Source organism: Lagenorhynchus albirostris, chromosome 10 (genome assembly GCF_949774975.1).
Source record: "Lagenorhynchus albirostris chromosome 10, mLagAlb1.1, whole genome shotgun sequence".
NCBI lineage: Eukaryota > Metazoa > Chordata > Mammalia > Artiodactyla > Delphinidae > Lagenorhynchus > Lagenorhynchus albirostris.
In genome coordinates, this window is record NC_083104.1 from 81971844 (window position 1) to 81994537 (window position 22694).

Consider the following 22694-nt stretch of genomic DNA (forward strand, 5'->3'; position numbering starts at 1 on the left):
ATTTCAACTGCGTCACTATCGAATTCGGCCTCAAAATTGCATTTTTGCTGAACCAGCCAGTACGACTCTTAGATCGCATTCTTACAGTTTGTATTTTAAGCAATTTTGAAGTCGATTTTGACCGAGATCCTCTCACTGCGCATGCGCCGGCCCGATTCTACCAACCCTTGGTGAGAAATGATCTCGAGGGCGGAAGTGGTGGAAGCAGAGGAAAGGGAGGTGCTAGGCCGCTAGGTCAAGCGCACGCTTTCGGGGGCCAGGAAGGAGGCGGAAGAGGGTGCCCAGGGGAAGGGGCTGAGCGAAGGTTAAGGCAGGATAGCCAATCAGCTGGCGAGTTGTCTTATTGGTTGCCCAATGAATTCACGCCCCGCGCACAGTCTCTCGCCGCAAGGGCGTTTCACTAGCACGTTTGGGCGCGTTGGGCGGTGTCCGGATATAAAAGACTCAGCCCGAGCGGGCAGCCGCCATTCTGGGGTTCGTTTAGAGGTAAGTCTCGGCGTTTTGTTGGTTGGAGGGTAAAATTTTACTGGGACAGTTGGCCTAGAAAATGGGTTAGGCGAGGGCTCGGTTGAGAGCCGTGACTCTTTTTAAGCGGCTGTGTTCGGGATGGGACATGGAGGTGTTTGGGGACAACAAAGATTTGTACTTTTGGGTGTTTAAGAGCAACCCATACTGATTATATCTTTCTCCCTTGTGTTCCTTTTATCCCAGGTTTGAATTTTCTCGGAGAAAGACGGGCCGGCCACGAGGAGAAAAGAAACAAGCCGCAGCAACATCTAAGCCCTTGAAAGGATCCTGAGAGAGGGGGGAAAGGGAAAACAGCAGCCACCAGCCCAACCACTTGTGTCTTCTGCCCCTTCCCACCTATCTTGCCCACCCCACCAGCCCACGCTGCCTGGGACTTGAAATCTGTGGCCGAAGGACCGTCACCACATAACTTCAAAAATAATCAACCACCCTCCCTTCCCAAACCCACCCAAATTCACTCATCCAGCGTTTACTTTTTTTAATCCACTCAGAACTTTTTTTCTACGACCCCCCCTCCCTGCATGGAGTTGGGTGGGGGGAAAATGAATACTGAGTTGGCCTTTATTTTTTTTAAGGAGACTTTTTGATCCAATGAGGCCCCCCAAATAATTGAGTTTTGGGTCCTGGTTGGTTGTTTTATTTTTTTTCTCCAAAATTTTAACCCCCTCCCCCCCTGAGCCCGAGGTGCTGACGTCGCAAAAAAATTGGATAGTAAGTGTCGAATTTTCAAAAACCAGCCTTGCAACAAGAAATCAACGTTTCCCTTTGTGAAACCAAAAATAATGAGAGGAAGAAATGAGACCGTAGAACAAATAGAGAACTGGAGAAGGACCGATCCGGTCACTTAATCTCCATTAAAAAGGGCCTTTGGGTCTAAACAGTGTTCTCTCTCCCCTACCACCTGCCTCTTCCCTGCTCTGCTGCAGGCTAGGAGAGGGTGGAGGGAGGGCCCGCAACTTAAGATTTTGATGGTTAACCCTTGGTAATCCAGCCAATTTCCAGACTGCCAAAGCCATAAGTGTTTGCTTTTTATAAGGAGGTATGGTTACCTTCCTCTCGTTAGCAGCAGTCTTCAAAAGGGTTAATGAGCTCACATACAAAAGATGGTGGATTTTGTGGCCCAGAAGTCCCACTTCTTTGTGTGTGAGACAAGCAGGGCGCCTTTCAATTTGCCAGATTAATAAGCAATCTGTACATAAAGATTGCAGGGTAAGGAGATGGGCAGAGAGAAATAGGTGGCTATGACTTTTTAAATGATTGTTAACTCTCAATTTTAATGTAATTTGTTTGGGGTATATTTGTGTGGTTAATACAGGTGGCAATCTAGGAATAAAGATTGCAAGACACTTAATTCAGGGCAAAATATAATCTTAGTGCCAATACATACAAGATAATAGTTGGGGAGGTAAAGAATGTCTTGTAATTGTTGCAGATTGCATAGGTTATTTAAAAGCAAAAAAAAGTGATTAACATTTTAATTTGATACTTTTTGGTGGGGGGAATACAGTTAAGTAGAGGGTGGAAAGGTTGGGGAAATGTGGAATTCAGGAGTATAATTTTAAAAGCCATTTAGTGCAATTGAATGCTAGCTTTCTAGAAGATTTGTGTCGTTAAAAGGAATTTTTTTCTTCCCTGCTTCAATATGGCGACTTTCTTTGTCCTTTTGTCTTCCAAGCGGCGTTGCAGGTTGTGTCTTGACCCATTTTTCTCCTGTCCTCCCACCTCAACCCTATTTGTTGAGAGGGGTCCAAGTCCTCCCCCCTTTCCCTTTATAGGGAGGATGGGGGTGTTCGACAGTAGCAGGTTGAACCTCAATTGCAAATTCAGTTCTTCCCCGCAGAAAATTGTTCTTTTTAATATTTTAATTGCTTTTATTTTCACACTGCTCTTATTCAAAGTAGGTCAAAGACTATTCAGGATGGGGGCTGCTTTTTGTTTTTTGTTTTTTTTTACTAAAAGGTTTTTTAATGTAAAAAGCTACCGGCAGAGCCGGCATAGCTTTTTAAGTTTGAGTTCTCTTCTCCGTAACAAGATGGCGTCCCTGCCTTGTTGTTTTTCTCCCCCTTTTGCCATCCAGAGCTTAGGGCCGCCCTAGAAACTTGGTCAAGGGGGAGGAGCAGCATTGAAAGGTGATGTAATCAGCTTTCTTCCTCCTTTCTCCACCCTCTTCAAACTCCACCCCGAGCAGATGCCTTCTGGACTCTTGTGCACGCTGCTGCTAGACAGGAAAAGCCATTTTCCTTATTTTCTTTATAACCTTTTATAGCCGTTATCTTAAAAGGAAAAAAGCTTATAGGAATTAGGTCTTGAAGCTGTCCGTCTCCTTGGGCAGCTCTAGTTTTTGTATTTAACGATCCCGAGTCTGTTGCTTTTATTTTCACCTTCTTTCATCACTACTGCTTGGAATTTTTCCCCGCTTCAGTTGCCAGGGGTGGAAACCAGTCAAACAGCTGTACTTTAGGGCTGGAAGCTTTTGAGGGGAGTGTGTGTGAGCGTGTGTGTGTCTTATGTGTGTTGGGGGATACTGGAGGAAGACACAAGGACTTGTGAATGAGTAACTGGAATAGACAACTGGGGCCTAATGACACTGAAATGTGCCGTTTCTGCTCAGGAATCAGTCCTTGGGCCTCTTGGCATTTGGTCGCTTTGTATGATGAGAATCTGGGGGAGAGTGGGTACTTTAGGACTTTCTTCTAAATCGCCCTTATTCCCGCCTCTGGGTTTGGGGGTAAGCTCTTTGTGTTCAGTGCTGTATCACGTTCTCCAGTTGCTTAGCTCCTGTACATTGGTACTAGGATGAGAAGTGAATCTTTAGGAAAGGAGGCGGCAGTTGTAAACTCAAGGCAGGGGGATTCAAGCTACGGTTTCTGGTAAGCAAAACCTTTCTGGTATTACATTTCACAACCTTCATTTCTTTTTTCCAAAGAGCCACCCTTTTTGAATTTCTTTTTCCTTCCCTTCTGAAAGAAATTCCTTAAAAACAATGGGGAAATAATGTCCTCTTCGTTTTTCCACTTGTGCAGTGCTGTAGCAATTGGTGCATGTTTGAAAGCCATGCCCTACCTGAGGGTGGTATTGGGTGTCCTGTCCCTTTCTTACCTTTCTTCTTCCAACTTTTTCAAAATCAAATCTTTATCAGACTCTCCATATACTTTTCATTTTTTAAAGTCCTGCCGTGAAGCGTGAAGGTTCTAGGCAGAATTGGAAAGCCATTTTTACAACTGTTCTGTGGTGACTTGGTGAGACTTTAGGGCTAATTTTCTACTGGGTATGGATTCTCAAACTATTACTTGTGGATTGGATGGGAGGGCCTCTTCCACATGTCCTACTGACAACAAGTTTTTTATCTTTTAAGCAGTTTGCCATGTGCCTCTGCAGCATACCTTCCTTGGGAGCTGAACGTTCTACCCACTGGGGTTCCTGAGCTCTAGTGAGCAGGGGATTATAATAAAGAAGATCTGCATTAACATGGGAGATGGGAAAAAAGGTCTTCTAGGGAAACCACATCCATCCAGAGAACGTCGGAGAACCTGATCCTTGTAGTTTGTGGCCAGTTCTATCCTGGGATCCTGTCCTATGAGGGCAGGGGTGGGGGGTGACTTTACACCCTTATTGAAAGGCAAATAAGCGTTTGGGAAGGGCATGTGCTACCAGGTTTTGGAGTGATTTTGAGGGGGGGCGGCTTACTACTTGAAGAGAGGTGCGACCTTGTGAATCACCTGAGAGACATAATTCAGTCCACTCTGGAGTCAGACTAGGAAATGCCTCAATTACCGTGGAAAGGAAGGGGGGAATGTAAGCTACAAAGCACTTCATTTCCAGAAGTGCTAAGACCTCTAAGTGAAGGTAAACTTGGACGGACACCTTCCTCCTTTGTTAGAAGATTGTTGTGATTGTTTTTAAACTCGCCTAGAATTTTTGTCCTGAACCAATTCAGTTCTGTTTCATTGGTGATGGGTATGGAATAACTAGCCAAGCTAGATATTTTTCACCTTATTTATTTTGGAGGCAGGAGTTGGTGTCACTTCTGGACTTAATTTTATCTCTGGTAAGAGAAAATTCCCCGGTGCCTTGTGTCTGCACGTGTCTGCCAGCAACATGCTCCATAAGGAGAGCCCAGCTTTAGGACAAGGTGGAGATGACGCCAGGGGTTGCTTCCCCACCGCCACCCCGTATGTTCTGCCTTCAAGGAAATTAAAACATATCATGCCCTGGATTATTTTTCGTTTCAGAAATCTTCCTTAAGCTTTCGTTCCAGGCTCCAGATATGTTAATGACAATTGGTCACTGCCCCTCTTTCCCTGGTAAAGTCATTTGCCTTTTCTCCTGTAGGGCTGTGCCGAGAATTTAGGCTCTTCATTCCTTTCCACTTGAGTGCCTTGGAACTTCTTTCTAAACGTAATGACTTCAAAATACGGAAATAGGTTGTAAAACACTTGGGGTCCTTAACTTTAAATGAGTGAAAACTAATCTGCCTGGAGGAAGCCGTCATGAGAAAAACCCCTTACATCTTAAAACCACGTGATTGGTGCTTGTGAGACAAAATTTATAGTTTTGTTAATATATTTCCAGAATGTACATAATAGGAAAACTGCAGTGGAAAATGAATATTTAACATTTCTTCTGCTTTGTCTTCTAGTTTTCCTTGACTGTTAATGTCTTTTATTCTTGCTGCTTGTGAATGGGGAATTAAAAAGTTGTCCCTGGGTCCCATTCCCAGCAGAAGGCACTGGACAGAATTTAGCTGTGTACTCGCTGGTTTCTTTTCTCTCTGAAGATGGTTATTCTCTCTTGTCTGCTGCCCTCTTAAGCAAAGGAACATTTGAGCTCAGGTGACAAATTTTGTTTCTGAAGGAAGTAGGGGGAGCAGGCCTGTTGACTTAACTGGTAGGTGGGTATGCAAAAGGGACTTTTCCAAGGTGCTGTGTATTCAACTGGGTTTGAATCTGAGGGGCCAGCTGTATTTAGGGGACATTGGTTGGAAGTGAAGTTAGTTTAATTGAAAGCTTTTGGTCAAATTGCGTATATTTTCTTTAACTGATTATCTATTTTATTATTTTGGATTCGCTCATTGCTGTTCCAGTCTCCAGCAAATGGGAAATCTATTTTGTGTATCCCTTTATTGTATTTCTGTCCTTACAGTGTCTATACTTCACTTTATAGTGTCTTACTACATGGGGAAAATTCCTTTATCCCCATGTCTGTGTCTTTGTGTATAAGAATCACCACACTTAAGTGGATTTGGCCTGTGGACTTCTAATTTATCTGGTATTGGACTTGAATGTTTTTTCCTCTGACCTTAGGTTCTACCTGTCCTCGTGGAGATTCCAGGGCAGCAGCAAAGCACAGTTAACCCAGACTTGCTCACCTCTCAGTATTTCTTACCTTACCTCCTCTCCCTGTATTCAACCCACAGGTTATGGTCTCAGGAACCAAGTTCCCCCCATGCCTCTGCCTCTTCTTGGCCTAGGTTGTTAGACCGTGTAAATGTAGAAATTTATTGACTTTTTTATTGTGAGAATTAAAAGGTTGAAAGTGTTAGGCTTGTTTTTCTCTTTTGGCTTGAGAACAAATAGAACAAATAGAACTAATTAACATGATCTTATAAGGAACCTGTTTTCTGCAGAAAATATAATCATCTTTGTAAAACACTGATTTTTTCCCACCCTTCTGCCTGGCTCATGTGTTTCATCTGTGTACTAGATGCGGGATTCAGGAGGCTTTCTTGCCTGCTTCCTACCCAGTGTTCGTCTTATTTCCCAAATGTCGATATTACTAAGGTGGCTTTCTTTTCTGCTTCTCAGAAGCCAATGTTTAGAGGCATTGTGGATAAAAATCCTAATCAGAACCATATTGATTCTAAATTACCTCTCTCAAACTTCAGTTCTGGCCTAGAAATTGTTTCACGTGTCTCTGTCCCGTAACAGCTGTGTTCAGCTTTTAATTAACTCCTTTTCTAACCTAGTCTAAAGCAGCTACTTAAAATTTAATGGCATTTTGCCAGCTTCTAGTTTTATTTGTTCCATTCTTTTTGGCTCCATGGTTTCTAATTTCAGGCTCTCCTTGGGGATCTTGGGTGGTGTTATGATTTAGGAGGGACTAGGAGTCAGATTCGCATCTTTGCTTTTGAAACCACAAACCAATCTTGCCCTTAACTTTGAAACAATAAAAACTCATGCAGGGTTTGGTTAATGAGTGACATTTTTTCAAGGCTTAGGAGGACCTGCTTGATTTTCTTTGCTCCATTTGTCTCTCTTTCTGGGAGCCACCCCTAACTCCCATAGGTGAGAGGTTCTGTTTTCAAGTTTTGTTTCCTTCTCTTTTCACCTACAACTTTAGAAGATTGTCTACTGGTGCAAGCAGAACATATCCTGCTACCTGTGGCAGTTGACTTTTTTTTTTTTAAATAAGCAGGTTCTTATTAGTTATCCATTTTATACATATTGATGTATATATGTCAATCCCAATCTCCCAAGCGGTTGACTCTTCATGGGCTAAGATAGAAAGGAGTTGACTCTTGGAAGACAGCCCAACATCCATGATTGGCCCAGTTCTTATCAAGCTATAAGTTTGGTGTTTTTTTTTTAAGCTCGATTCATTAGCAACTAAGGGGAAATGGGACCTGATAAGCAAAAATGACTTGGAGAGTTGAGTGTTTGTTTTGGGAATATGAATCTTAGCTCTGATACAATCTGGTGAAGTTCAGCTGTCCTGGGAAGGATGTAACTGGGAGCGAGAGGAGAGGTGCTGCCTCAGTCCTCCAGTCTGACTGTCGTCCCTTCAGTCATGTATTAACACAGTGCTTCACTTGCCAGGGCTGTTTTCTCAGTAGGGACAATTGTCTGTGTTGATTTTTCTTACCTAGATAATGGTGAGTGCAGTTGAATGTAGATTAAATAATCACTAATAATTTGTCAAACAGAGATAGAATTTATTAGAGGGCAACTGCGGCTGTCCTTGCCACCCATTTATTCTGTGGGTTTGTTTTATCCTCTTATCTTAGAAAACCTCGATCATGGGTTCGGGTCCCATAGATCCCAAAGAGCTTCTCAAGGGCCTGGATAGCTTCCTTAACCGAGACGGGGAAGTCAAGAGTGTGGATGGGATTTCGAAGATCTTCAGGTGAGTCTGTACCCTTTGAATTCGTTGTGAGTGGAGAATATTTTGTGTTGTAATATGACTGTAATTAAGGTAGATAGCAAAAAGTGTTCCCTAAGAGGAATGGGAGTCAGTGGAATAGGATTCAAATCCAATTATGTTAGAACTAGTGATAGGAAAAGATGACCCATTGGTCCCCGGTCATTACGGCATCTGGATATTTGGAGATCCACAGTCCCAAGGGAAGGAAGGAAGCAAGCAGGAGTGTCAGGTGACAGGATTCTTACTGTTTTGGGTTGCATTCTGCATGCTCCAAATGTCATTTTCCTTCAGGGATCCTCAAGTTTTCCAGGAGAAAGCGAGTGACTAAGCCAGTCCGAAGAGATGGTAGTTGAAGGCTAGGGCTCTTCACCTGGAAGCAGAATCAAATGTGTCCTGTGGGTTAGAGAAGCAGTGACACTTAAAACTCCTCAGATCGGAGACTTCAGTGCATCTCCTCCATTGTGTTCCATCCCTCTGGGTGTTTCCACATCAATCCTGATCCACCCCATCCTCCTAGGGGCCTGTGTGATCCCCCCACACTGTAGCGAAGTCCCAAGTCATCAGGGATCTCGAGGTACTCCCGCAGATTAGAGACGTCTGCTCAAAGAAGAGGTGCTTTAGGGCTGCTTCATTTCTAACCTTGACTTATCTCTTACAGTCTGATGAAGGAAGCACGAAAGATGGTGAGTCGATGCACTTACTTGAACATTCTCCTGCAGACCCGTTCACCAGAAATATTGGTCAAGTAAGTGGGGACCTGGGTGGCTGGGTACTTAGAAGGCGGGGGGAGGTGAGGCACGGGGTTCCTGGGTTATTGCTGGGGGACTAGGAGGGTGGGGTATACTCCCAAGACCCAGGAAGGGCATCACAGAGCCTCCTCCCTGCCTGCAGGTTTATTGATGTTGGTGGTTACAAGCTTCTTAACAATTGGCTGACATATTCAAAGACAACCAACAACATTCCCCTCTTGCAGCAAATTCTACTGACCCTGCAGCACCTACCACTCACTGTTGACCATCTCAAGCAGGTACCTTCAGTCCTTACAACCCTGGTTCTTCCTTTTTGGTTTAGGCTAACAGATGAAAAACTCATATTGACTCTGATGTGGCTACAGTCTTGGGCCTGTGAGGTAGAATGGTAGAAAAAAATAGGAGTTTGGAATCAAGATTTGGTTCAAATTTATGTCCTTTAATAGGTGTGTGACATGGGGCACTTATATATCTGAGCCTCAGTTTTTTCATTTGTAAAATGGGAATGGTTGAACCTACCTAAATGGGTTGTTTTAAGGAGTAAGACTACGTCTCCAAGGGCTTTGTAAGAGAGAAGGTCTATCTCAGTGTTAGTGGCTGTTAAGAGGTTGTGCGTTTGTGGGAGTGGTTAGCTCTGAGTGGGCTGCTTTTCCTTCTGGCACTTACCATCCTGCTGCTCCCTTCCTTTCGTAGAACAACACAGCCAAACTGGTGAAGCAGCTGAGCAAGTCAAGTGAGGATGAAGGTAGGGGCCAGTCCTTTCCTCTGTGTCCTGGGCCTTCTTCCGTTACTTCCACTCAGTTACCTTCATTTCTTAAGATCTCTTGGTGTAAAAGCCGTACACTTAAAATTCTTTGGGGGAAATAGTGTCATCCTAGAATGTCTCATCATCATTTATTTCTGTTTCTCTAAATATCAATAAATAGAGCATATTCTGGGACCCTCAATGTCTATTTTCCTAACAACAGGTATGCTCGTTCTACCAATAAACACCCTGCTGTAGGGCATGGGCAGAATCCTGACTCCTGGAGTATATCATAGCTTTGATAGCAACAGATTCTTTCCTTTGCTAAGACAAAGGGTTTTGGAGCTCCTGGCAAGGGCCATACAGTTCTGGCTTGAAGACAAAGCCTGGCTCCAGAAAGTCACAGGCTTTTCTTTAGAGAAGAAAAAGGTTTATATCCAAGAGTTAACCCAAAAGTTTTACACCCAAGGCATAAACCAGTGAGCACAAGACACTGGTTTCCCGCAAGTGAGCAGCATTGTAGCAGAGCCGATCCCCGCTCTTTGTCTATGGGGAATGGTATGCTAGGTCCCTTTGGAAAGTTTAGCTAGAGGAGAAAACACTGGGAACATTTTCCAGGATAAAGGATCACGATTTTATTTTAACTCACAGTATTGTTTAAGTGAAAAACATTCCCTAGTTTTCCGTTCTTTTAGTTGTATTAATTCTGTTTTTAGGTCCTTTTATATAATGAGCACTTCACTGTTTTTCTGACATCTCAGAGTAGCTTTGTAGGATAAACTGTAACACAGAAGATCCCATTAAATCATTGCCTATCTTTTGTTTCTTCACTGAGGTATATTGGTCCTTGTTCCAGCTGGCTTAATTGTGTTGCCGTCTTTGAGTATAGGTTTAATTATTATTCTGTGCTTCCTTTAGATACTGAAATTTGTACGTTCCTTATTGACTGTAGTTAAGTTTACTGGACCATAGATAGTATCGATTGCTTCAAAGAGGTTTCAGGATATTCCCCCACTGGGCATTGGGGTTCATATTGCATTAGGTATAGGAGTTGGCAGTTGTGTGACTGTTTTAAAAAGTTAAGTTTTAATATTCTACAACAATTTCATTATTAAATCAGCCCATAGTGGAAATGTTGGCAAGAAGAGAGGTCCCGTAGATAGATTTTATTTGCCAAGTACAGAAGGAAAGAGCTACAAATGCATTTTTCCATATATTTAGAAATAAATTCTGTTTTTTATCTTTATATTCTCTGACCATCTTTTTTCTCTAGATAAACTCTGCTTCCTTCATCCTAAATCGGTTTGTTTTTAAGTTCTTTTTTCACTCTTGCAACATTTAATTGATTCTTTTAAGAGCTGTCATCACTAGTGACATCCTAGGAAAAAAGTTTCCCTAGAAAATCTTTTTTTTACGAGGATCTAAATCTGCCTCCTTGAAATTTTTAAAATCTGGTAGCCCTTTGGATACTTGAACCCCTCTGCCTTTCTCCTTATTTTATTGTAATAAGTGGTTAAGGGAAGAGCATTGGCACTAGGTTCATTCTGCCATCTTCTAGTTTTGTAACTTTAATCTCCATGCTTCTGTGTCTTAAAGGGAGATTAAAAATGTTCAGGTTGTGGGCTTCCCTGGTGGCACAGTGGTTGAGAGTCCGCCTGCCGATGCAGGGGACACAGGTTCGTGCCCCAGTCCAGGAAGATCCCACATGCCGCAGAGCGGCTGGGCCCGTGAGCCATGGCTGCTGAGCCTGCGAGTCCGGAGCCTGTGCTCTGCAACGGGAGAGGCCACAACAGTGAGAGGCCCGCGTACCGCAAAAAAAAAAAAAAGTTCAGGTTGTAATAACAATTACATGAGATGTATGCAAAGCACCTGGTGTAGTTTTTACAACATACTTTAATAAATGTTCCTTCTTTTTGCCCCCCCGCCCCACCCGGTGGCATCAGGGTTGAAAGTTATCTGAATAGAGGAAAATTCCATGATTCAGTGTATCTTACATTATTTAGGCATTTCTCCTTTCTCTCACCTGCAGAGCTCCGGAAATTGGCCTCAGTCCTTGTTAGCGACTGGATGGCTGTGATCCGCTCCCAGAGCAGTACCCAGCCTGCTGGTAAGCAGCTAGGCCCTTTATCCCTTGTATTTCTTTCTTTCCCACTGGGATGTGGCCTTCCGTGCCCCTAACCTGCTTTTTACCTCTGACTGACAGTCTTTCTCTTTATCTAAATAAAATCCTTTTCTGCTCTGTTTTTCCACAACAGAGAAAGATAAGAAGAAACGGAAAGAAGAGGGAAAGAGTCGAACCACCCCTCCTGAGCGACCGTTGACTGAGGTGAAGGCTGAGACTCGGGCTGAGGAGGCCCCGGAGAAGAAGAGGGAGAAGCCCAAGTCCCTCCGAACCACGGCGCCCAGTCACGCCAAGTTCCGCTCTACCGGTAAGGCTGCCGTCTGGCCTCTGGAGTGTCTGTGGGTAGGTGCACAGCCCGGGCCTTATGGTGGAAGAGTTGGACTTAATGGTACGATAAATCTGGAGAGTGGGTGGAGCATTGTGGGAGTTTATAGGGCTTGATGAAGGTTAAGGGAGGAAGAGTCAGGAGAGTGTGGAGTGAGTCCAGCCCCAACACCATGTCTTCTCCCCCAGGACTAGAGCTGGAGACCCCGTCTTTGGTGCCTGTGAAGAAGAATGCCAGTGCAGTGGTGGTTTCTGACAAGTACAACCTTAAACCCATCCCCCTTAAGCGTCAGAGGTATGGACCATGTTCTTGGTTTTTGAATGGGTTGGGTCTGTGGACATGAGGGGAAAAGAGGGGGCAAGTCAGGTGTTGTTGACCAGTCCCTTTCTAACAGTTCCACAGCCGCCCCAGGAGATGCTGCACCCCCTGCAGAGAAGAAATACAAGCCACTCAACACAACACCCAATGCCACCAAAGAGATCAAAGTGAAGATCATCCCGCCACAGCGTGAGTCTAAAGTGGGGGGATGTGCTTTGAACTGAGAGCAAACTTTTTTCATGGAAATGAAGCGTTTTCCTCCATTTTCATCTGGTTTCTTGGTGTCCTTTAATGTTTACTCCCCTGGAACTCCCTTCCTAGGAGTCCTTGATAGGATTGCTTAGGAGTGATTTTAGAGATGAAGTAGGGAGGCGTGCTGTTCAGTGACTGGTGTGTGCGCTCCCAGCCGTCACGTTCATGGAGGCTGACTTTGTCACTTACCTGAGCTCTGATTCCTATCCAAAGCCACGCTTGCCTGCCTTTAAAAGAAAGATAGAATAATGACAAGGATTTCTTGTGTGAATCCTCCTACATATGCTTCCTGGTCACCTTGAGCTTATTGTGTCCAAAGTTGAGGCAGGGTCTCTATTGGCCAATTTTCTGCCCAGATTTTGTCTATAGGAATAGCATTATTAAGGAGGTCTGATGATTCCATTTTATGCTCTTTTCTTTTGTAGCTATGGAGGGCCTGGGCTTTCTGGATGCGCTCAATTCAGCCCCTGTTCCAGGCATCAAAATTAAGAAGAAGAAGAAGGTGCTGTCACCCACAGCTGCCAAGGTATGGGTGCTGTGCAGTAGGTGCCAGTGACCAGGTAGAAAAGGTACAGGTGAAGGAAGGGCCCAGCAGCTAGGATGCTCGGGGAGGACAAGAGTTGTGTCTCAGATGTAGACTGGTGGCAGAGTACTGTTAGAGACAGTCTTCCTTTATAGGAACTGTTAGGGGATCTTGCCAAGGACCCTGGACTAATTGCCTTGCCTTTCCTGTCAGCTCATTAACTTCTTTTTCTTTCACAATAGCCAAGCCCATTTGAAGGGAAAACGAGCACAGAACCGAGCACAGCCAAACCTTCTTCCCCAGAGCCAGCACCTCCTTCTGAGGCTATGGACACAGAACGTCCAGGGACCCCAGTTCCCCCTGTTGAAGTCCCAGAGCTCATGGATACTGGTAAGTCTAGAAACTGGTTCAGGTTTCGGGGTTTTCTGAAAGGAAGGATCTGCTCTGAAACTACTTGTTTACAGCCTCTTTGGAGCCAGGAGCTCTGGATGCAAAGCCAGTGGAGAGTCCCGGAGATCCTAGCCAGCTGACCCGGAAAGGCAGGAAGAGGAAAACTGTGACCTGGCCTGAGGAGGGCAAGCTGAGAGAGTATTTCTATTTTGAACTGGATGAAACTGAACGAGGTTAGAGATCCAGTTTCCTCTATAGTAGGTGGGGTATAGAGAGTTTAAAAAGGACTTGGTTGGGCTTACCTTCCCTCTTGCTTTTTTTCTCCTTGGCAATAGTGAATGTGAATAAGATCAAGGACTTCGGAGAGGCAGCTAAGCGAGAGATACTGTCAGACCGACACGCGTTTGAGACGGCCCGGCGTCTGAGCCATGACAACATGGAGGAGAAGGTGCCCTGGGTGTGTCCCCGGCCCCTGGTGCTGCCCTCGCCTCTTGTCACCCCTGGAAGCAACAGCCAGGAGCGGTACATCCAGGCTGAGCGGGAGAAGGGGATCCTTCAGGAGCTCTTCCTGAACAAGGAAAGGTGAGCAGAATGGGGTTCACTTCCTGAGGTATTGAGCCCTTGAGGGGAACGTGCCCTGGGGTAATTAGAAGGGGGGTGGGGGTTAGGAAGAAAATCAAGGGCTTGAATAAATAATTTGACTGTCACGCTTTTTTTTTCTATCGCCTGCTGCATTCCTGACAGTCCTCACGAGCCTGATCCTGAGCCCTATGAGCCTGTCCCCCCCAAACTCATCCCCCTAGATGAGGTGAGTTATGTGGTGATGGAGGCTGTGCTTGACAATGCATCTTTCATGTGAGACTGGCTCTTTATCCTTGTTGGTCCTGATTGTCCTGTCCTGTCATTTCAGGAATGTTCCATGGATGAGACCCCATATGTTGAGACCCTGGAGCCGGGGGGGACCTGTGGCTCACCCGATGGGGCAGGCGGTTCCAAGTTGCCTCCTGTTCTGGCCAATCTTATGGGAAGCATGGGTGCCGGGAAGAGCCCCCAGGGTCCTGGAGGAGGAGGCATCAATGTGCAGGAGATCCTCACCTCCATCATGGTACGAGCCTCCCTCTTCTTCCCCACTGTCTCCATTTCTCCTTACTCCCGTTCTGCTCTCCTTCCCACTTGCTTTATCCTCGGGCTCTCCCTTCTCTGCCGGGTGTTACCCTTATTCTCTGTTGACCTTGTCCCTTAATGACCTTGCCTCACAGGGTAGCCCTAACAGTCATCCCTCAGAGGAACTGCTGAAGCAACCAGACTATTCAGACAAGATCAAGCAGATGCTGGGTAATCCTCAGGGCCAGCCCCGGGGCCTGGGCGAGGAGGCCTGCAGTGGAATTGGGGGAGCAGGGGTATTGCCACTAGGCGGCAAGACATGGGAGGGGAAGACTGGACAGAGGGCAGTGCTCTGCCAGGTTGGTCTGAGGGGGTCAGCTGGGCACACCTAAGCGGGAAGACGTCATGCCGCTCTTCTAGAATCGTCTTGCTGACTGCTTCACTCCTTTTTCATTAACAGTGCCTCATGGACTCTTAGGGCCTGGTCCCATAGCCAATGGTTTCCCACCGGGAGGCCCTGGGGGCCCAAAGGGCATGCAGCACTTCCCCCCTGGACCTGGCGGACCTATGCCAGGTAGGTGGTGAGTGAGAGGTTAGAATGGGTTTGTCTGCTTGATTTCGGCCTGGTAACTGTACAGGATTGACCAAAGCCGGGGGTTGGTTTGGGTTGGGAGATGGCGGTCCCTGGGTGCAACAGGTAGCTGATACTGTCTCTCTCCCTTTTTTTTCCCCCCAAAAGGTCCCCATGGAGGCCCTGGGGGCCCTGGTGGGCCAGTGGGTCCACGTCTCCTGGGTCCCCCACCCCCTCCCCGAGGGGGTGATCCCTTCTGGGATGGCCCAGGTGACCCCATGCGGGGTGGCCCGATGCGTGGGGGACCAGGTCCGGGGCCATACCATAGAGGCCGTGGTGGCCGAGGCGGGAGTGAACCACCTCCTCCTCCTCCTCCATTCCGAGGGGCCAGAGGAGGTCGCTCTGGAGGAGGACCTCCAAATGGAAGAGGGGGCCCTGGTGGGGGCATGGTCGGAGGTGGTGGGCATCGTCCCCATGAAGGCCCTGGTGGGGGCATGAGCAGTGGCAGCGGACATCGTCCCCATGAAGGCCCTGGCAGTGGCATGGGCGGTGGGCATCGCCCCCACGAAGGCCCTGGCGGCAGCATGGGTGGTGGCAGTGGCCATCGTCCTCATGAAGGCCCTGGTGGAGGAATGGGTGCTGGTGGTGGACATCGGCCCCATGAAGGCCCTGGACATGGGGGACCCCACGGCCACCGGCCTCATGATGGCCCTGGTCACCGAGGCCATGACCATCGAGGGCCACCCCCTCATGAGCACCGTGGCCATGATGGCCCTGGCCATGGCGGAGGAGGCCACCGAGGGCATGATGGAGGCCACAGCCATGGAGGAGGTGAGGATGCTCCCTGTCCCCCATATGGCTCTTGGTGTCCCATTACAACTTTTTGGGGAACGTCACTACCCCGGGTCTGCCAGGCAGAACATGAGGTCACCCCGTTCCCAGCATGCATGGCAGTTCCTTCCTTTAGCCCTTCCCCCAGGTCCCCAAGACTAGGTCTCTCTGAAAGACAGTTCTCAGGATGCCTTGGACGGGTGGGATGAGGGTGGCATTGACCTCTTGGCCATTTCCTATCTAACTATTCCACCATCATTCCCACAGACATGTCAAATCGCCCTGTTTGTCGACATTTCATGATGAAGGGTAACTGCCGCTATGAGAACAACTGTGCCTTCTACCACCCGGGTGTCAATGGGCCCCCCCTGCCCTAGGGACCACCTGCCCACCCCACCCACACCCCTGTGGACTGCAGCCTTGCTCCTTCCACCCTTTTATGGCTTCTGTGAGGCCCATTTTCCCCTTTCCCCAGCTGATGAGGAGCCGGCCCCCTCAGTGCCCACCTGCCTGGGTTCTTGGGGGTTTTCGGATCACTGGTGCGCATTGATGTACATATTTTCCTCCAGTCTGGGGAGGAGAGAGACTGGACACATTCTGTACCCTGGACTGCTGAAGAGGAGACCGAGTTGGCTTCACTTTTTGAGGAGATTTGCCCTTTATGCCAAGCGCCTCTCCAGTATTACCCTTTATGCCTGAGAACCTAAAGCTGGTTATCCTGGAGAACACCTCTACTCTCCTCTTGTGGGTCCTCCACATGCACACAGAACTCTGACACGGGATCAGCTGCACTTATGAAATCATCCCAGCCAAGTTCATGCTTCCTCGTGGGGTGGGGAGATGGTAAAGGGGTATTGTGTATCCCACTGCACTGAGAGGACTCAATCAGGCTGGATTTGAGTTCTGGAACACATCATCCCCACTCCTCCCGACACAGGCTTTACATTGAGTCCTTTCTCAAGTAAGACGTTGCAATCTTCCGTGAACACCCAAGTTTGCATCATGGGTCTGCTAGGTTCAATGATGGCAAATCCACATCGGCATCCGGTGAAAAGTTTTAGCTGGCATAGGTGAGGCCATTGGTGGTGGTCCACCCTTGCCTGCAGCTCATTCTGGAAATTAAAACTTCAGTGAGACCAGCTTTTCATCAACTGAAGCCCGGCGTGCTGGGCATGCCAGTCACACTACACGCACTGCCTCTGGGAGTTAGCGTGCTCCTGGCCCCCACCTGGAACCTTGTGGGTGTGAGGCCTCCAGCTCCCTCCCTTGCCCTGTCAGTCAGCCACCTCTGAATCCTCACCAGGTGCCTTCCTGGGTGGATTCGATGAGATGACCTGCCCTCTCCCAGCCCTCTCCGTCACCTGTCTCAGCATCAGTTGTTTTCTATGAAAACAGTGGATTGGTTGGGTTTTGTGCAGGGTCTTGGGTTACAGCCACAATGGATTTGAGGATGAGTATTTTCTTTTTTCTTTTGGTTTTGTATATTTTGTACATTAATAATAAACAGTGGAAAGAGAAGTATTTAACCCCTGGTGTTCCTGGACTGTTTAAAAAGAAAAAAGCCATTATCAGCTGTTGTTGAAAGTTCATTAATACAAACCTTTGTGGAATGTGGCTTTCAACCCTTCGTTGGTGTTAAGTGAAATACTGGTGAAGGAGTACTTTGAATATAAAACGCCATAGCTCGGGAAGGCAGAGCTCACATCACCTGAGCTGCAGAAGGTGCAGGCACATCCATTCTAGCTGATCCTAACAGCCCTGTGGAGTAGCTTAGGGAAGGGATTTATGTGAGGGTGGGCAGAAGGGAGGAGTAGGGAAGAGTGGCTGAAAAAGGAAAAATCCAAGAGCAGTTTCTGGGGAAGGAAGGAAAAATAGGTGGATCCTGCTTGTCCCCCAAAAAAGGGGCTCTGCAGGGTAGAGAGAAATAGGCCTGCTGCTAGAAGATGTAGGATCAAGATAATTTTTAGACCTTAAGGACAGGTATTGAGGGCCTAGTTGATGGAACAAGATTCCCAGCGGTGGGAATTCCCTGGTGATCCAGTGGTTAGGACTCAGCACTTTCACTGCTGGGGCCTGGATTTGATCCTTAGTTGGGGAACTAAGATCCTGCAAACTGTGCGGCATGGCCAAAAAAAGTATATTTAAAAAAAAGAAAGATTCCTGGGGAGACAGGAGGTTTTAGAGTCCAGAACATGGAGGGAGAGGATTAACTTTAAATAGGAAGCTCTGCTATTCTTGTAATCAGAAATTAGGAGATTACATTTTGGGGGGAGAGGGAAAGGGAGGTAGGGATATTGGGGTATAGGTTGAGAATGGTGGTTACCAAAGTTGCAGCGTTCCTCAGAATCATCTGAAGGGCTTTTAAAAGAGATTGGGGGTGGGGTTCAGCAAATTTTCTGATTCAGCAGGTCTGGGATGAATTCCGAGATTTTGCATATCTAACAAGTTCCCAGGTGTTGCTGACTGCTGATCTGGAAAACAATGAAAAGACAGTGCCCTAGAACACGTTTCTTGGCTGTTGTTTCCAGGATTGGCCACAAGAGGGGAGCAACTTCCTAAACCTCACAAGCCCCACCTACACTTAGGCCAGTGGTGCTAATTTTTCTTCCCTTTTGCCCCTTCTCTGGAAAGAGGGTGTTCAGTCAGCCTACTGTTGCTCTTCACACTCGGAGAGGTCCTGAAAAGATGTAATCTAAGGGCCAACCTAAGAGGTGAAATACCAATGAAGTACACAACTCAAGTGAAAAAAAGTTAAAAATTCTTTAACTTGGGCTTCCCTGGTGGCGCAGTGGTTAAGAATCCGCCTGCCAATGCAGGGGACATGGGTTCGAGCCCTGGTCTGGGAGGATCCCACATGTCGCGGAGCAACTAAGCCCGTGCACCACAACTATGGAGCCTGCGCTCTAGAGCCCGCGAGCCACAACTACTGAGCCTGTGCGCCTAGAGCCTGGGCTCTGCAGTGAGAAGCCACCACAATGAGAAGCCTGCACACTGCAACAAAGAGTAGCCCCCGCTCGCCGCAACTAGAGAAAGCCCAGCGCAGCAACGAAGACCCGACGCAGCCAAAAATAATTTAAAAAAAAAAAAATTCTTTAACTTGTGTTTCTTTCTTTCTGGTTCCATCTACTGCTGCTTCTCACCTTCTTCCCTCCACCTCCTGCAACAGGCCACAAGAATCTTTACAGAGAGCTTAACTTTTTCTATTTTAATTTAAAAATGAGTTTTCTTGAGCAGCGGCCAGGACGTGGGGTCTTATAAACGTTGATAGGGAGTTGGGATATGGTTCTAGGAGTAATAGAAGGCAGTGTGTACGCAGGAGTGTGAATTGACCTGGTTTTCATTTTCACAAAATTGCTCTGGCTGCTGGGTGAAGAGTGGTGGGTGGGAGGGAGACAGGAAGAGGAGATGCCAGGAGAGGCGAGCAGGAGGAGATATCAAGCTCTTTTCAGCCATTTTCTTTCAAATTCTCCATGAAAATCCAAATTACCTGTTACTTAGATTTTCTTTTTTTTTTAGGCAGGGAGACAGTTTGGGCATCTCATCCATTTCACTGTACCCACTGACCCATTTCTGTTTCTTTACCAAGCCTTGCAGGCACACCTCTCCCGACTGCTTCAGTTGGTCTGTTCTTCCTTTCTTATTCCATTTCCACCCCCATCCCTAAATAACCTATTAACTTTTGACCTTTCTGTCAACCCTTCCCCAAGCACACCAGTGCAGTCTCTAATTCTGAATCACCATTATTCTACTTCTCCCATTCCTGCTCCCAGGCAGTAAATATAATGTTGAAAACCCACAAAATCCTACCATCTTGGCCCAGTACAAATTACTAGCACTGACTCAACATTCACTGCTGCCTGGCAACTCCTAACTCCTCTCCCTTCTCTGGCACCAAATCTCCTGAGAAAGTGAGCCCCATCCTACGTGAGCACCATTTCCCCTTCTCTTCACCTGAAAATATGAGTCTACATTATCTCCTTTCCTTTCTTAGAGGAAGGAGGATATCTCCTCCTGCTCGCCTCTCCTGGCATCTCCTCTTCCTGTCTCCCTCCCACCCACCACTCTTCACCCAGCAGCCAGAGCAATTTTGTGAAAATGAAAACCAGGTCAATTCACACTCCTGCGTACACACTGCCTTCTATTACTCCTAGAACCATATCCCAACTCCCTATCAACGTTTATAAGACCCCACGCCCTGGCCGCTGCTCAAGCTCTAAGCTCAAGCCATGGTCCTGACCAAGTCAAGCTCTTTCCAGCTTCTGAGCCTCTGCACATTCTGGTGCCTTGCTGAAGGCTCTTTCTCACCCATCTAGTTGGTTCCTTCTCCACCTACAGGCCTTGGTTTTAATTAACGTCACTTCCTCTGAGAAGTCTTCCCTAATCACTCAAGCTAAAGGTGACCCCTACCCTTTCTCTCCTAACACCATGTTTCCTGTGACATGCTCCAAAGGCACCACTGAGTTCCTACCTTTGCACTTCTAACAAACTCCAGGTGATGCCGCTGCCGCTGGTCTAGGACATGCTGAGAACCACTGCCCTAGAGCAGCCACCAGTTCAAGCGTCTCAGCTGCTGCACCAGCACCGGCAGCACAAGGGCAACTTTGCACATTCCCAGGCCTCGTCTGAGTTGTGTATGGCCACAGGGCTCCTTCCCGACTTTCATCTTTCCCACTGTAGTGCTGACAGACTTCCCTAAAACGTCTCTCACATGTTCCTAAAACACAGTCCTGCCTTGGCTCTCATGCCCCTCAAGGACTCATCCTTTGGTCATCCTGTCCATATTCTACAGATGAGGGAGGACGCCCAGGGCACTGGCATCAGAAAACTAGGGCCCCCATCCCAGGAATTCTCCTTTCCAGGCTGGGTGACCATGGGCACGTCAGCGTCTCTGAGTCTGTTTCCTCATTAGGAAGGTGTGGAGAAGAGTAATTTTTTATAACACTTCTACAGTGCTCATTATGAACCATATTAGTGCATGATTTGTAGGTGACAAAGGTCATGAATAAAAATATTTAATTGTTAACTAAATTCCATTTTTCAGGCTTTGGGTTACCCACATACTGTACTACTGTGTAAATGTGTAATTTTTTCCTTTCGAGTTCCATTTCTATGCTGCTCTTTTTGAAGAAGTGTAATTCTTTTGCCCATATTTAAAGTGCATTATTATAGTATATATATTGAGGAAAGAAAGAAAACTTGTGCCCATGGATGGAAGTTATTTTGGAGCATCTGAAGTATCTGTAGTGAAATCAGCGACCAAACACTTAAAATGCAAAATGTTGGTGTTCATTTTATAAACAACATTCCCAACTATTTTGTGTAACAACTCATCTAGACTACTGAACTGAAAAATTTAAGTGCAAAGTGTAGAGTGTACATGAAATACATGTAACAAAAGTAAAAAAAAAAAAAATTAAAGCCCTTCACAAATAATTACTTAATCCCTTAATAACCTTGTGAGGTAGGGGCTTTTTATCACCTTCATGTTACAAATGAGGAAACAGGTACCAAGAGGCTAAGTCCAAGGTCACCCCACTAGTAGTGGACTTGAAGCCTGCTCCCACTGTTCTACGACACACCGACTTTGTGGAATTGTGGAGAATACTTTCACATGTAACATCTTACTTGGCACAAGACCCTTATGCTTTTCCCTCAAATTCCATAAGGGGTGTTCCTTTATATCTAACTTGGAGATGTACCCAACGGCACCTCTTCAATCATCTTCACACCAAACCTTCACTTTTGGCGTAAAACTCATAATTGGGGTCCAGTATTATTTGGCCAGAAAATAACTTCCCCAAATTAGACACCCCAACTTAGTAAATCTTAAATGGTTCTTCATATTTCCCCCGGAACTGCACACATCTGACCATCCTCTCTCCAACTCCCACACCTGGCTCTTTCCATCTGTCCTTGCCTTGTATCCCTCTCTCTCGTATCCTAATTCAGGATTTATTAGCTCATCCCCACAGCGAAAGTTCTGGGGCCCATCCCATAAGTCTCTAAAGTCCACCTTGCCCATCACTACCTGAAACCACCACCAACCAACCACTTGCCACTTGGGTTTTACTTTCCAAACCCATCTCTCCAATCTAACTCTAATAAGAAAAGTGGCCACACCAGCCATGTTCTCTCATTAACTCTCAAATAGTTCTTTCTTCTTTAGATCTGCCTTAGACCTGCTCTTTTCCTATGTTCCAAAAATGGCTCCCTGTTCCTCACTACTAAAATCCTGGGACTTCCCTAGTGGTGCAGTTGTTAAGAATCTACCTGCCAATGCAGGGGACACCAGTTCAAGCCCTGGTCTGGGAAGATGCCACATGCTGTGGAGCACCTAAGCCCATGTGCTACAACTACTGAGCCTGCGCTCTAGAGCCCATGAGCCACAACTACTGAGCCCATGTGCCACAACTACTGAAGCCTGCACACCTAGAGCCCGTGCTCCGCAACAAGACAAGCCACTGCAATGAGAAGCCTCCACACCACAACGAAGAGTAGCCCCACTCGCTGCAACTAGTGAAAGCCTGTGCGCAGCAACAAAGACCCAACGCAGCCAACAATAAAGAAATAATTTAAAAAAAAAATCCTTACTTTTTCAAGGTCCACTCTCAAGTGATCCCGCCAAATAATCAAGTTCTAGATAATCTTTCTCTTCTATGAGCTCAAGGCAACTTAGAATCTAGAGCACCACACATTTGGCAATTAATTGTATCACGCTATACACTCATGTCTTACTTTCTAAGTCTTCTCTATCTAGACTATTCATGAAGGCAGACCTGTCTCTTCCCTTCTTGCATACTGCACGGTGCTGTACATGTTGGCTGATTTAGTAACTTTTGGGAGGATCAGATCTCTGGTCCCTGATACCAGGGCGGAGCTTGGATAGTGAGAAACCCGAGTGTCCTAGTTGGAAGGGATGACTCACTTTCCTTTGTCCTTGTCGGAAGGGCTGTGGGAAGGGAGGGAGGCTCCTCAAACAGTGAGCACCACCTAAAGTGCGGTAAGACTGCAAGTTAGACCCACCTGTACTGTTGGGGAAGAGAGGATACTAACTGCTGCTAGTAAACTGAACAAAGCAAATCAAGAGTAAGAACAG

General features: G+C 46.6%; 1 protein-coding gene and 1 long non-coding RNA gene across 6 annotated transcripts; one reads left to right on the top strand and one right to left on the bottom strand.

The window, feature by feature from the left end:
- Positions 1-22: 22 nt before the first annotated feature.
- Positions 23-17124, top strand: PPP1R10 (protein phosphatase 1 regulatory subunit 10). 5 transcript variants are annotated; one of them, XM_060163391.1, is made up of 20 exons: positions 39-170; positions 712-1239; positions 7532-7650; positions 8327-8413; positions 8560-8695; positions 9111-9162; positions 11192-11269; positions 11418-11591; positions 11798-11903; positions 12004-12116; positions 12605-12705; positions 12945-13092; positions 13167-13325; positions 13428-13674; positions 13837-13900; positions 14003-14197; positions 14352-14427; positions 14657-14770; positions 14936-15598; positions 15866-17124. In XM_060163391.1, exons 3-20 carry the CDS (start codon positions 7544-7546, stop codon positions 15973-15975), a joined length of 2730 nt encoding a protein of 909 aa, XP_060019374.1. In that variant the 5' UTR covers positions 39-170; positions 712-1239; positions 7532-7543; the 3' UTR covers positions 15976-17124. The 5 variants fall into 5 exon arrangements, with proteins under 5 accessions (XP_060019378.1, XP_060019374.1, XP_060019375.1 ...); XM_060163392.1 differs by lacking the exon at positions 39-170 and adding an exon at positions 349-486; XM_060163395.1 differs by lacking the exon at positions 15866-17124 and having other exon boundaries at positions 23-170; positions 14657-14777; positions 14936-15162.
- On the bottom strand, positions 16019-22613 carry LOC132527535 (uncharacterized). The gene is made up of 3 exons (XR_009543024.1): positions 22524-22613; positions 17922-18069; positions 16019-16710 (listed from the first exon to the last, which is right to left on the bottom strand). It is a non-coding gene; the product is annotated as an uncharacterized LOC132527535 (long non-coding RNA).
- Between the last annotated feature and the right edge of the window lie 81 nt (positions 22614-22694).